The sequence below is a fragment of the Berghia stephanieae genome, chromosome 8 (genome assembly GCF_034508935.2).
Source record: "Berghia stephanieae isolate SIO BIC M18660-M18661 chromosome 8, UCSD_Bste_1.3, whole genome shotgun sequence".
Classification (NCBI taxonomy): domain Eukaryota; kingdom Metazoa; phylum Mollusca; class Gastropoda; order Nudibranchia; family Aeolidiidae; genus Berghia; species Berghia stephanieae.
The window spans coordinates 17806491-17821244 of record NC_088367.1 but is presented as its reverse complement, the minus strand read 5'-3'; the positions used below and the strand labels follow the sequence as shown (position 1 = coordinate 17821244).

Below are 14754 nucleotides of genomic sequence, written 5' to 3'. Positions count from 1 at the left end.
GCTACTACTATTACTACTACTACTACTACTACTACTACTACTACTACTACTACTACTACTACTGCTGCTGCTGCTGCTGCTACTACGACTACTAATACTACTACTACTACTACTACTACTACTACTACTACTACTACTGTTCATACTACTACAACTACAACGCACCGTTTTTATGCACCTCCGTTGGCGGTGATGGTTAATTAATAAAATGTTACTGCATACGACCATGAGGTTTAAATAATTTTAGATTGTAGTTTAGCACGCCGCTTAGTGATTACCAGTGTACGTTTATACAATGATAATAAATTAAAGAATATTCACAATAATTTAAAAAATCAAAGGTAAAAAGAGACATGGCACACAAATACTGATCTTAAATAAATAAAGAATTTTAGAAAATTATTTTTTTTAAACACGATAAAAAGTTTTTGAAAAAAAAAATGAAAAAAGATGTCTTTCTCAATAAAGTAAACTTTTGAAAAAAATATATGTTTACAATGGGAATCGAACCCAGTACTTTCAAGGTTAAAAAGTCTGACAGCTTGTCCACTGCGCTACTGAGCCACCTAACTGTCCATCACATTTAATAAGGTCTTTCTAAGACATTATTTTACCTTCAATGCAACTTCTATTTTCTGGTTCTATATTTCGATTTTTTAGTTTATTGTTATTTTTGTATAAATTTATTTACAAAAACATCCTACATATGTCACAATATAACTTTTGCCATGTCCGAATACAGAAACACAATATCGCTGATGAAATTGGGTGGAATGCGCATCGTGACGGAGGTGCATAAAAGATATACCGTCAATGGAGGTGCATAAAAACACTACGTTTTAAAAAAAAAATTGTTGTTGTATTTTTGCAGCAGTTATAAATTTACCAATCACAGTTGTGCAATAATTTATCACCTAAATATAGTAATAGACCTACAGAGATGGACCCTACAATGCACTTGATTTGTGTAACGTACTTTTTCTGCATCTATCCACACTAGCTACCACTGAAGACACAACTCAAGACAACAATAGTGTGGTCTAATTTCTATTGCTAACTTATATTTCAAACTTCAACTACAGTATTATAGTATTATATCAAACATTTTTAAAAAGTATGTTATCTTCTTCTCATTCTTCTTCTTCTTAACAATCAAAAATACGGTAGGCATACATTGTGTAGTGTGTAGTGTAGGCCAGCCAACTGCACACCCCTTTGAACCTTGAACAACCCGTGCGCTGACCTATGGCCTTGTCCGACCTCTGTCACGGCTTTCCCATTGTGGCGATGCTAAAAATAGTGCAGGCTGGTTGGCGAAGAGGGTTATTCTCAGATGACGTCACAAAATGGCCCAACCTGATGCAAAAAAAAAACTTGCTGCCCGGCCCGCTGCTGTCCTAATTCCTAAGCCTAAGCCCTGTCAAAAGGCTAAAGGCAAAGGCATTGTGAATGAGTGACAGCACAGGCTGAATTAAAAGCGATAAGGAAAGCTCCTAATTTAAATCAAAGAAAATAATAAATATTGTGTTCGGTATACATTTTTAAAGTAAACGCAACCCTTTCTCAAACTCACCCCCCCCCCCCCCCTCTCTCTCTCTCTCTCTCTCTCTCTCTCTCTCTCTCTCTCTCTCTCTCTCTCCTTATCTATCTATCTCTCTCTACTCTCTGGCCCCCACCCCCCCCCCCCCTTTCTCTCTTTCCGAGCCATTGTTATCTCTCTGTTTCTATTGCATGCTACTTTTTGAATGGGAGCTAGTCTATTGCAGAGTACTTTCCATCAAAACTAGCTACCCAACACTGCTAGATGGATAGGGGATCAGAAACATAAGGTAGAACTTCCATATACAGGCGCCACTCACGGAAGATCCGTGATTACACATAAATGGTATAGCTTATTAATTAATACAAAGATGTTTATTAAACAATGATATACATATATAATGTTAATTTGGCAAATGCATACATTACATAGAGTCCGAGTATTCAATGGATTCAAACTTGAAATAATCGGGAGTCATATTTATACTCATTTTTTCAATGTGCAATATTTTTGAAAATTATGACTTTTTCCATAAGGGAATATCCAATGACCATTAATATAGACATAGATAATATCTGCAAGAGATGCTTGAAAGACTTGTCTATTTGTAAATGTTTCTAATGTGAAAGGAATTAATTAAATGCAAAGATTTAATAACAAAATTAGAGCCTAAAATACATAAAAAGGAGGGAAAATAACCAAAACTCCCCAAACATGTTCTGCTGCTTTCTAGTGTCCATAAAGACAGTTTAATGCTAACAGTATTTCGGCTACTTTTAATCGTTAATTTGACTCCTTTTGTGTGAATCAGATAATATATGGGATATCGAGAGCTACACCAAAACTTTTAATAAGATGGCGCTATGCTGTATCTCGATTGCAAATCTAAATCTGTAAAATTATTGAAAACAAGCCGTTTTTCTGGTCTAATATAGATAAATTTGTTTTTTTTCCTTTGGGTAAATATTAGTTTAACTCCTCGTGGGCAAGTCAGAATATTTACTATTAGTCATTGATTTGGCGCCAGTATGTGGAATTTCGGCCAAACAAAATCTCTTTTCACAGGATCGATCCCCTTCCCTTTGTGTGTGCAGTGTGCTCTGCCAACTGAGCTACCGGAGTACCCGACAGGGGATTGGGGAGGGGGTACTTTTTAAAATTTAATGTGTTCTTTGTGTACATTTTTTTTTTCAGTTTTTCACTTAAAAAAAAAATCATGACCTATTCATCTTTTTGAGAAAATAAATCTGCTACTATTACTATTATAACGATTTTCATCCCATGCAATGGATTGTCATCTTTTAAAATCTTATTATTTCAACAATATGCCAGGATTATGGGTATGACTGAACGTATTTACATTAGCAAAAATGGGTCCTAATAGAATTGAGTTGTGTTTTTATGTTCAAAGCATGCTTAAGTCTGTACCTGAACATTTTAACCTACAGGGCAATAAGGCTGGTGTAACTCTGGCTTTAATGAAGACTGTGTCACACTGTCACTATTTTACATCTTGTTGAAAAGATAATGATAAGTCATGATCTATATCATTCTCAAACCTCTATCACCAGGGCAGTATTCTAGACACTCACAGAGACGTTTTGTTGAACCGCCTTCGTGGTCTTTGTGACAATGCTGAGAGTGGTGCACAACTGTACAATGACCATGAATCTGTCTACATGTTAAGTAAGTTTGCATTTTCAAATTTTCAAATTAAATGATCAATATTTCATGTTGACCTGTTGATTAGAATTATAGCTTCAATCCTTTCAGAGAAAAAAGTAAAATATACAACAATGCTTTATTTTCCTGGATCTGAATGTGAATTTTGATTTCTTCCCCCCCCCCCCCCCCCCCCCCCCCCCCCAATACGACACTACGCTATGAGCAAAGAGAAGAATAGCATATTGGCTAATGTGGAAGAATTTTTTTTTTTAAAGAAAGTCTCTCGACCTAAGCATGAAGAAAAAACAGACAGAATTAGATTAATTTTTCTGCATAAAGCAATGACCAGATCCCAGATCCCTGTGTGTACATTATAAAATGTTACCGGTACCTTTATCTCCATATTGAAAATGGAAATTCACAACATTAAAAATAACCTCTGCCCCTTCTCCCCCCATTCCTTCCCCTTCCAGTTTTTTTTTATTTTTTTATAATAAAAATAATAAACAAGAAGACCACAAACAAAATGCAAAATAACAACAGCAAAAAAATCGTTCAAAACGGTCACATGCTATGGTCAATTTATCAGGGGAGATCACTGATTACCTAATAGGAAACGTTTTCACCAGTTTCACACTTGTAAATTCATTATTTTTAGATCATTTAACCAATTTTGTCTAATTGCCCGCTTCGCCTAAATGCCCGTTTTTTCTGCTTCCCCACCCCCGGGCATTTTGGTGATCATCACTGTATAATATAAATCTAACAGCTATTTTTCATAGTACCATATTTCACTTTCATACTTTTGTAATTTAGGAAATACCAGCAACACACAACAGAATCAGTATGTATTGTTTCGAGTGAGACAAGCTCTTGATGACCCTGAAGCACCACAGTGAGTTTACTTATACAAGATCAATTATTGTTCATTTGTTTGCACTGAGCAGTTTTAAGACTAGTCATGTTATCTCTTGGTTATGGTACATCAAATTTTTTATGAGGAAATTATGGATAAAAAGATTTTAAGACCAGAAGTTGATGGATTATTGCATCATATAAAAAATTGAGCTTTAAAATTGAACTTTTATATAGTGCAATATCCACTTAACATGCTCAAAGCGCTTTACAAGGGGTCCCTGGCCAACAGAAACATTTAACATGTAGGACGGTACATGATGCCTGTTAGGCGATATTACAATTTTTTCGGACAGAGACAACGCTGTTAACAGCCAGGTACTCATTGCACACCACTAGACCACATAGCCGCATCATATAAGATTACCATTATTTTGAGCAAGGCATTGATTTTTTGACCATTCTACTGTTTGTATTTTTGTTGTTGTTTGTTTGTTTATTTGTTGTTTCTTTTTGGGTTTTTTGTTGTTGTTGCTTTCTGGGTATTTTTTTGGTCATCCATCTGCCTATTCTAGAAGTCATGTGTGATGGAAATTACATTGACAATAGTATTCAGTATGACTTGAGTCCATCTGTTCATTTGAAGACAAATACTATACATGATATAAAACAAATCAAGGGGTCAAAAAGTGTATTGTAACTCTTTACTTTCCCCAAATGAAAATTACAAAGACCATGGAAAAATTGTCCAGGCAATGTCAGAAAAAAAAAAGAAATAAAAGAAAGATTGGACTATAGGAATCAAAACGAATCTCTTCGCCTGACTTAGATAAGATTAAATCTCATAAATGTTTGCGCGATTTGAAAATAATCTCTCTCCATCCCCTCCCTCATCATTTTGTCTTTCTTTCATAATAACTTAGGTATTTTAATTCAGGGAAATTTTGAAAATTAAAAAATGAGTAATTATAGAGTGCAATTTTCATTTTTTCATTTTTTTAAAAAAGAGTCATCATCTAATTTTCTTATTGCCAGTTATATTCGATACTTGGGCCAAGCTGAAGTGGGCAACAGAGAGCGCCAGACACTGGTGAGGGCTTGTTTGGATGTGTCATGCTCTAGCAATGTCAAGGAATTTTTAGAGGAGATGGGATTCAGGTGAGATTGAAGATTCTTTTTTGAATTATCCTCTTGGTGCTTGATCAGCACATACGGCTGACGGTGAGCGGGGAGATTTGAATAAAAAGCTGACTCTTGTGCTGGCCCATGTTTAGGATGATAATGGTATTCCAGTCAAAGCAAAAAGAAAAATATAAGGCAAAAAAAATCATCTTCTAGTTCTAAAAAATCAGCTTTCCTTAATTAGGAATTGAACCTCAGACTTTATGTTAGACTGTATGTATGTACAAGTAAATTTTATTTTTTTTTCATTATTACTGACAAACAGTAGATAAGCTTGATTTTATTTTCAGTTTTGTCTTATTATGGAGATAGTGAAGAGGCAATAGAAAACAAAACAAAAAAAGTAGCAACTTTTCAGAGAGTGATTTCAGTCTATAAATATTTTTGGTTTAGCTCTCTACAGTTTATCTGGTTACTGTGGATTCTGCATAAAGTCAACACTCTTATAGTTAACTCCTGCTTAAAATCAACACGGCTTGTTGGTCCAAAATGTTCTGTTCTTTATCTATGTGCGTTCCATTGATACTGGATAAAGTCAACCAATCTCTCTGGTCCAGCAGGTTTTGCTTTATCAGGATTCCATTGTATTTTATAAAGATAATTGACCTTCCTTCCTCCCTTCAGAACCATAAGGCATATGTTGTTGGAGTTTATCTCAGATTCTGTGGTGTGAAAGAGATGGTAATAATTTGTTGTCACCCTTTGGATAAGATTCTAATCTATCACAAAGTATTTTCCACCTTATATATAATAGATCCAGCAAGTCAATAAACTGCGAGGTGGGCGGAGTGGTCAGAAATTTTCCTCAACTGTATCCAAGACTATTGCTGTTCCTGTAACTTGTAAAGCGACTGCTCTACTATTGAGACTGAGATATCAGGCCCCCTGTTTTATAATGATAATGGGGGAAGCGATTTTCCATTTCAGCATGTCAGTGACCAAACTGATACATTGATCGATACCTGGGAGTTTCTTAACATGTAACAATAAAAAAAATATAAATAAGTTTAAAGAGAGGGGGAACATTCACAGCAACACGCAATGAAAGTTGATTTTACTCATATGGCACACTGGTAATTGAATGATTGATTCTGAAGGTAAGATAAAAATTTTAATTTTATGTATATGTCGGGGTTTTTTTGGTTTTTTTTTTAAAGATGTATGTAATTCCATCCCATTTCTTTGTGTCTCCAGGTTGGACCATGATTACATATCCAGGGGTTACTATTTTCACAAGGGAAGGATGAAAGTCACTGTCTCTAAAATTTGGAAGGTGATTGCTCTTTAAACAGACAAAAGTAATAGTAGTAGAGAACGGTAGGGGTAATAGATAGTGGTAGAGTTCTTTAGATCCGTAAGGCTCCTGAGTTTATCCATATTTCTGCACCATTAAATGGACATGCTACCATTTTGATAGGACACTGCAAATTACTTGTACAATACTATCGGCCCAGCTACCCAATCACTGTTTGCTGGGCAAGCAGGTGAAAAGTAGTCAGAAAAATGTGGACTTCTCACAGGACTGATACCAGTCCTTTTGACTGTGAGGCCAGAGGATTCTGCATAAAATGAGCTTGAACATATAGACCACCTAACTTGAAGTAAAACAGTCCAATAACCAATCAAACATTAAGGAAAACCAAACATTAACCTTCGACGAGTTTCTATAAATACCAATGTGAAATTGAATGTAAGCTTCAATTTAATATACGAAAATAGATAAAATGGACATTTCAGTTTCAGGTTTCCCCTTTGGTTTTGTTTATTCATCTTAACAACGTCACTACCACATTATCCCATTCGTCTCTAGTGTTCATCCATCCTGTTTTGTTGATAAAGGGAAAACTGAAATGTCCATTTTATCTGTTTTCAAATATTAAATTGAAGCTTACATTTAATTTCACATTGTTATCTATTTCTTTGATCTCTGAGCAGCAGCATTTACATTACGAGTTTCTATCGAATTCAATGATCTCATGTCTGTTGCATTCACCATATCCGAGTTTTGTGATGATTGTAGTATCCATTGATGAAAAATAATTAATGCTATGTCTGAAAACATGACTCTTTCCAAATAACTACCATCCCTATTACATTTGTCAATAGTGACGTTTACAAAGTCTTTTTGGTTTCAGATCTTGAACAATTTTTTTTGTTTATATGGATAGAATTTTAGTTGCTTCCTGACAACTTTGTTGATGGAATACCATCAGGTAGGTAGCGGCCATAAAGCCGTTCAAACTGATTGCTGAGGTTCAATTTCAAAGATAATTTGAACCTGCTGAACGATTTCATCCAATATTGTCTTCCTTCCCCTTTTCAAGACTTCATTTATCTTCCCATTTTGAACTAAGTTATTGTACCATCTTTTCGTGGTCTTTTCAGATGACAAATTGAACATGAGGATGAATGTATAAAGTGGCAAGAGTCTGATAGTAATAGTTGATTACTACTGTTGCTCTTTGTCAGATCTGCCTCCTTGAAATCTAAACATTCTTAATTTTTGGGAGATAAGAATTGCAGTCACCATAGTTAACTTTAAAAATCAACAATTTACCCTCACAAGGATTAAATAACACGTCAAAATCTTTAAAACTATGTAGTCTGGCATCAACTTTCGTTTTCAATAAGTTTTAATGACTTAGCTATGTTCATAAAGTTCTGAAATTTGAGCCAAAATTTCTTAATTTTCGTAAGAGGAGGTAGGTCTTCCTTTAGATATGACACAATTCTATCTACTTGTCTGCTAGATTTAGCACACCCAGCACCCATTCACTACTGAGATGGGCGGACATAGGGATTAGAAAAAAACCTCTCTGGGGGGGGGGGGGGAATACCAATTGTTTTGCTTGTGAGGAAGGCTCAGTGCTCTGACAGCTGAACAATTAAGAAATCAAGTGATAAAAACAAGCATGAAAGTATAGACTATATTATCTAGCTAAACTTTAACGAATCTTAATCTAAACATTTAATTTCAGATGAAACAGCCTGGAAAGACAGAGCCACAGAACTTGGAACCTTTGGGTAACTCTCACTTAGTGGAGCTAAGTGTTGTGGCACCACTTGGCCAGGAGCAGATTGGGGAAGACATGAAGAACTTTGCAGAGCAACTCAAACCGTATCCTTTTTGTAGATATGAGATTGGCACAAACCTATCTCTTATTCAGATTTATGAGTACAAATACATATTTTTTAAAAGCCAGAATTCACCAAATTTTTGAGGACATTGGTTGAAAATACTGTTATTTTTGCAAGATATGGATTTGTGACCAAACTGAATGGCAATCTATCAATTATAAAGTGGGATTTAATCGAAATACGGCTTGGGATCATGTATTTTTTGTTGATACAAATTTCCCTTGATTTTTTCCCCAAAGATCAACAGATTTTTTGTTTGTTACTTGTGGCATGTCTTTTGACAGGTTATTTGGAAGGATTTATCATTCTTTGACTGTTAAATGTTGAGACTGGATTGGTTATAAATTACATTTCATCACATTGTTAATATGACTGAAGCGATACATCGTGGCTAGAAATGATGCAAAGGCCGTCAATTTCAGGACCAAAAAGAAATTCTACGAAGACAGCCTCAAAAACGTGGGACGTTCGAGACAATTCTTTGCCTTGACCAAGGAACTGCTGGGACAACAGACGCAACCAGCTCTCCCATCTTTAATCGATCGTGCAGATCTACCAACTCGCTTTGGTCAATATTTTAAAGAAAAAACGGATAGCATCAGGAAAGAACTGTCGTCTGAATCGATCCATACAACATTTGACACATTTCATGGTGATTCGTTAACACATTTTTCAATGATTACTGAAGCTGACTTATGTGATTGCATTATGTCGTCTCCAACTAAAAGTTGTGATTTAGACCCCTTAAATACTGCCATTTTAAAAAAATGCATTGATGTAATTTTAACACCATTTACATGTATTGTTAATAATTCGTTGCAGTCAGGTGCTGTACCAGACATTTACAAAGTTGCCCATGTCAAACCCCTTTTGAAAAAACCTGATCTCGATAAAGAGAACTTAAAAAACTATCGCCCTGTCTCTAATCTTCCTTTTCTCTCTAAGATCTTAGAAAAGCTTGTTTTGAAACAATTACTGTCTCATCTTAAAAATAATTGTCTTGAAGAAAAATTTCAGTCTGCTTATAGGCAACATCATTCGACGGAAACCGCACTTGTTAGGGTTGTTAATGATCTCCTCTCTGTTATAGACAATGGTTCATGTTCCTTGCTGAATTTGCTTGACCTATCGTCTGCTTTTGATACTATTGATCACAATCTTCTTCTCAAACGTCTTGAAATTACTTATGGCGTGTCTGGTGCAGCGCTTGATTGGTTTAGGTCATATTTGTTCAATCGTAAACAGATTATTACGGTGGATGAATATAGATCGGAGGAAATCTTTCTTGATTGTGGGGTTCCCCAGGGTTCAGTACTTGGACCCGTTCTTTTTGTTTTGTACGTTGGCCCTCTGTCTAAAATCATCAGAAGTTATGGTCTGTCTTACCATCAATACGCTGATGATACGCAATTGTACTGCGTTTCCAATACGAGAAATTTACAAGAAGTATCAGCCAATAGTAAAAATTGTATCCAAAGTGTTAAGAAATGGATGAATGAGAACAGACTGAAACTGAATGATGATAAGACGGAGGTGCTGTATGTGGGGAACAGGAAGTGGAAAAGTGAAACAGACTTGAAGTTGGGGGATGCCTCTATTCAAATTGTTGACAAAGTGAAAAACCTTGGCACATTCTTAGACTCTGAACTGTCGATGGAGCATCAGGTTAATAATTTGGTTAGATCTCTCTTTTTCCAACTAAAAAAGATTGCTTCCATTAGACGGTTCATATCTGAGGATGTGACCAAGCACCTGGTTGTGTCCCTCGTACTATCGAAATTGGATTATTGTAATGCTCTGTTGTTTGGCGTTTCGCAATACAATCTGAAACGTCTTCAGATTGTCCAAAACAGCGCTGCCAGACTAGTATTCATGAAGCGTAGGTGCGACTCTGCCGGACCTCTACTTCATGACCTGCATTGGCTGCCTGTTGGGAAAAGAATTAAATTCAAAGCTTGTGTTTTAGTGTATCGTTGTCTTGAAGGTACTGCCCCTTCCTACCTTTCAGAACTAATTGAAAGATATTCAAAACCCCGCCCCTTACGTTCGGCCAGTGATTCCACAAAACTAGTTGTCCCTCGAATTCGGAAAAATGCTGGAATGAGATCCTTTTCTCATTTCGGACCCTCTATTTGGAACGCCTTACCGCAGAGCATTCGTGAAAAAGAATCTTTGTCTATTTTTAAACGTTCCCTTAAAACATATTTGTTTCGATTTTAGTAGATGGTATGAGAAGCAAGATAGGTTTGGTTTGTGTTGTGTGTTGTGTTGTGTGTGTGTGTATGTGTGTGTGTATGTGTGTGTGCTTGTGTGTGTGAATGAGTATGTTTCAGCCAAAGTAATTTGTAATTTAAGCGCTTAGAGTCTGGTGTCTCGGTGTTATAGCGCTATATAAGTTTTCAGCATTATTATTATTATTATTATTATTACTGCAGTTGCAGATGGGGTTTTTTTTTTCTTTCATTTTTTTACCAGTATAAAGTTGTTTTTTTTTTAATTGCTCTTTAAACAGTTTTCTTCCTTTTTTTGTAAAAATTAAAGTCAATCATGGCCATCAAAGTTGATTCCTTACATCACATGACACAGATTGGTGCTTCTGGAAAAGTTTGATCATCGGCGGTTACAGTAGTAGTAATATTAGAAAGATGTTTGTGGTGTTTCCTATGTATATATAGTTTTTGTTGTTGTTTCTTTGTTATATCTTCTTTGTACATACAGTATTTATTTGTTGTTTCTATGTTGTACATAAATATATTGTAGCACAAAAGATAGATTATTAAACTGCTCTATTTTTGGCAGAAGTGAATGTGGCATTTTTTGCATGCTTTGTAAATAAAATCAAAAGAGAAGCGTGTCCTTCATTTTACTTTTAAAATCCTTGTAAAATTACCGCGTTTTTGGCATTAGAGATGATTCAGTTCAAAAAATCATCTCCGTCTCAAGTTTATAATTTTTCTGACCATAAGTTTTTAAGCATAGGGTCTTCTAAATTTATAGAAATTTCAAGTCAAAAGAACCTTTCCCCCCCCCCCCCCCCCCCCCCAAAAAAAAAAAAACAAAGAAACAAAAACAAAACAAAAACCCAGTCATTTCATCAGTTGAGGAAATATTATGATAATAGATTCATACACGAGGTGGAGAATCCCCAATAAAGATTGTAACTGCATGAGAAAGGATTTTTTTTTTTTTTTAATATGATTACTAAATAAATGTGAAATAGTAGAGCAAATAACTTTGTCTTTTGTTGTTTGTTTTTTTCTACTCACCAATGTCTAATACGTTTCTTGCATCTCTTCATTGAATTTTACCCAGTCTTTCATGCATTGAGATTGATCTCAAACGCATATCTACAATGTCAATTGCAATCAACCATATTGTCTTTGAAATCGGGAGATAAGTTGCCAGGCTTCTGTACCAGCAAGAGGAGATACTGGGAAGCGGGGAATCGACTTAGGTCAAGCATTTGCCTAACGGCAGTGATGCTTCATTTGTGGGGGCTTTCCACCTGCCCCACATGTACATGCTGTCGACAAGAACCTGATACCACAGAGCGTCTAGTTGAACGCTATGTTGTGATGAGGCTATTGGGTGAGCTTTTATATAGCGCAATATCCACTAAATGTGCTCAAAGCGCTTTACAAGGGGTCCCTGGTCAACAGCAACATTTAACATATAGGACGGGACATGATGCCTGTTAGGCGATGTTATAATTTTTTCGGACAGAGACAACGCTGTTAACGGCCAGGTATTCATTTTACACCTGAGTGCGGTGAGAGAATGTGAGTAAAGAACCTTCTGAAGGACTCAACTATGCACCGAGTGAAGCTCGAACCCAGGACCTTCTGATCCGAAAGCGAATGTCATACCACAAGACCACATAGCCGGGTGGGTTTGCAACTGTACACGAGTGTGGCAACGATTTCGCTGCCTGGATAGATCATCATAACATTGTAGTGTGAGATCATTAGAAGCCGCTGCCATGATGTCTAATTATGCAAATTAGGAATTTAGCAATCTTGCTGAAGAAGTGTCTCGAACCAATATCATCCAGTATAGAAGTAAGTCTCCCTTACCACCAGCCCCTCAAACAATTAAGGAAAAAAAAAAGATAAAATAAAATTACTGGTGAGATTGGTATGGTCAATGTACCCCAAATCCAAAGAAAAGGATAAAATCTTCCCAATGAAAAAATGTAAAAAAACAAACAAACAAAAATTGGAAAACGTTGATAAGTGGCATCTTTTGTCAAGTGACAAATTTGGGAGCAAGCTCTAATGTTAGATAAAAATCTGAAACAGAAAGATAAAAACTTGCATTAAGTTTTTCCAATTATCGTGTAACGACCACGGTGTAATTCCGGTTCCATTACATGATTTATCAAACAAATGTGCATCCAACTGGGTTCACACAAGTTATTCAATGAGTAATTCAGGAGTCAGCAATCTTGCTGAGGACCTAAATAGACTCAAACAATAGTTATAAAATGCAAGATGCACATCTAGTCTAGCATTATTGCCTCTATTGAATGTTGCCGTTTGGCGTAATGATTTATCGTGCACATAATATTAACTCAGCCATGATAGTAAAGAAAAGAAGAAATTTATTGCACTGATACAACTTTCACACAAAAAATATTTTGACTTAATAAATATATACTTAGATGCTAGAAGCTGTGGACTATAAAAGTAATGGACAAAAATTAATATAACGGTTTCGAAAAAGAACAAATTCCAAACACGGGAACGAACTTTTCTAACTCAAAACTGAAAAAGGGTTTTGAACCCAAAACCTTCCTTGTCTGTGCTTTTTTTTTTTCTTTTTCTAAGCTGTCATATTCATTTATTTTCATTACATTTGACTTAAAATGGAATTTATGATCTTCGGCTTTGCACACTAAAGGACGCTTGTATTGATGCTGTGCGCTTTTAGCTAAAAAAGTCATAACATTGCCAGCCGGATATTTATACAAAGAACCGAGTAACGTCAATTTCGTTCTATCTATAACATCTCATCGTATAAATATTACTCAATCTAATGTCAACCAGGAGAGCTCTTGTAGTACAACGTTGTCACTTAGAACCATATCACAACCTTCCATCAAGCAAAGAAAAAAAAAATAAACGGTCACCTCGTAATACTCATATATAACACCGATAAGCAAGGAGGGTTTCAGTGGTCAGTGCACCAGGATGCGTTTTTTTTTTTTAGGCTTGGTGGCTTGTGCCATACTTACACACCTTTTTAAAAAAGATGTTATTACGTTATCTCCCAATGTTTATACCTTTGTCCTGAAACTGGAGATCCTCCATTCCTGTCTGTTCCCGACTATTCTTTGGACCCTCCCCCAGTTGAGACCACTAGTCTTTATTTAAGTTTGGCCCCCGATGCCTGTTTCCAAGTGTTCATCAGTCGCCCATGCTTTCATCAACAAACCAATACGATTCAATAGTCTGATGTCACGCCGCCTGGCAACGGCGGCCATCTTGGTTCTAAACAAAGAAAATCATTACGTTTTATTTTTCATGCTGGCTAGAACTTTTCATATGTCTTGTGATCAGAATGTGTAAAAGTCAAAACATGATCAAATGTATGTGGTTTTTTTTCTCCTCTGGATACGCTTTATACTCGCCGGAGAAATATTTCATACGGGCGTCCGCCATTGTTCCGATAGTTTAGAGCCAGTGTTACTAAGTTACCATGCGTCATTAGGAAGGAAGTGACGCTACGACTATTGAATCCTATTGGAACCATTTTTATTTCATCCACTGACAGCCGCTTGTTTCAGCGTCCTTTTATGTATTGCCCCAATAGCCCTCAACGTATAGCCAAGTATGTACTCTTTCACATCTCGTGAGAATGCATTAATGTGTGAAAGTGCCTTAACCAAGAACACAACACCTGGACCAGAATTTTATACAATTTACTTACCTGTTAAATCAGGGACCATGCTCAATATCGCTTTAATTTATTGTTTAAAAATGAAATGAGACATCAGGTATGTTTCACTCTTAACAGTCTGATGATAGCCTACAAAGAAAAATGGTAGAATTAGAATCGTGTGAAAAAAAAACAAAAACAAAAACAAAACAAAAAAACGAAAAAACTACTACTTGAAGTCACTACCAATGTTTGGTTCATAAACAGAGGTAGTCTAACTTACCTATCGGTCAGCCTGGTGAACAACGACTGCCCTCTCTCTCTCTCTCTCTCTCTCTCTCTCTCTCTCTCTCTCTCTCTCTCTCTCTCTCTCTCTCTCTCTCTCTGTGTGTGTGTGTGTGTGTGAGTGTGTGTGTGCGCGCGCAGTGTCTTGTTATATAATAGGATCGCTTAATTTTTCATGCCGTGGGCAGGATAGGCTATAATATGCCATAATA

General features: G+C 36.1%; 1 protein-coding gene across 1 annotated transcript in view; it reads left to right on the top strand.

Annotated features, from left to right (window-relative positions):
- Positions 1–11609, top strand: part of LOC144978293 (mediator of RNA polymerase II transcription subunit 18-like) — a 12629-nt gene extending 1020 nt beyond the window's left edge. Inside the window, exons 2-7 of the mRNA XM_078924148.1 lie at positions 3112–3226; positions 4022–4100; positions 5096–5218; positions 6437–6515; positions 8221–8360; positions 10967–11609. Of these exons, the coding sequence (XP_078780274.1) occupies positions 3112–3226; positions 4022–4100; positions 5096–5218; positions 6437–6515; positions 8221–8360; positions 10967–11009 (579 nt within the window). The 3' untranslated portion in view covers positions 11010–11609. The remainder of the gene's footprint in view (positions 1–3111; positions 3227–4021; positions 4101–5095; positions 5219–6436; positions 6516–8220; positions 8361–10966) is intronic.
- Positions 11610–14754: the final 3145 nt, after the last annotated feature.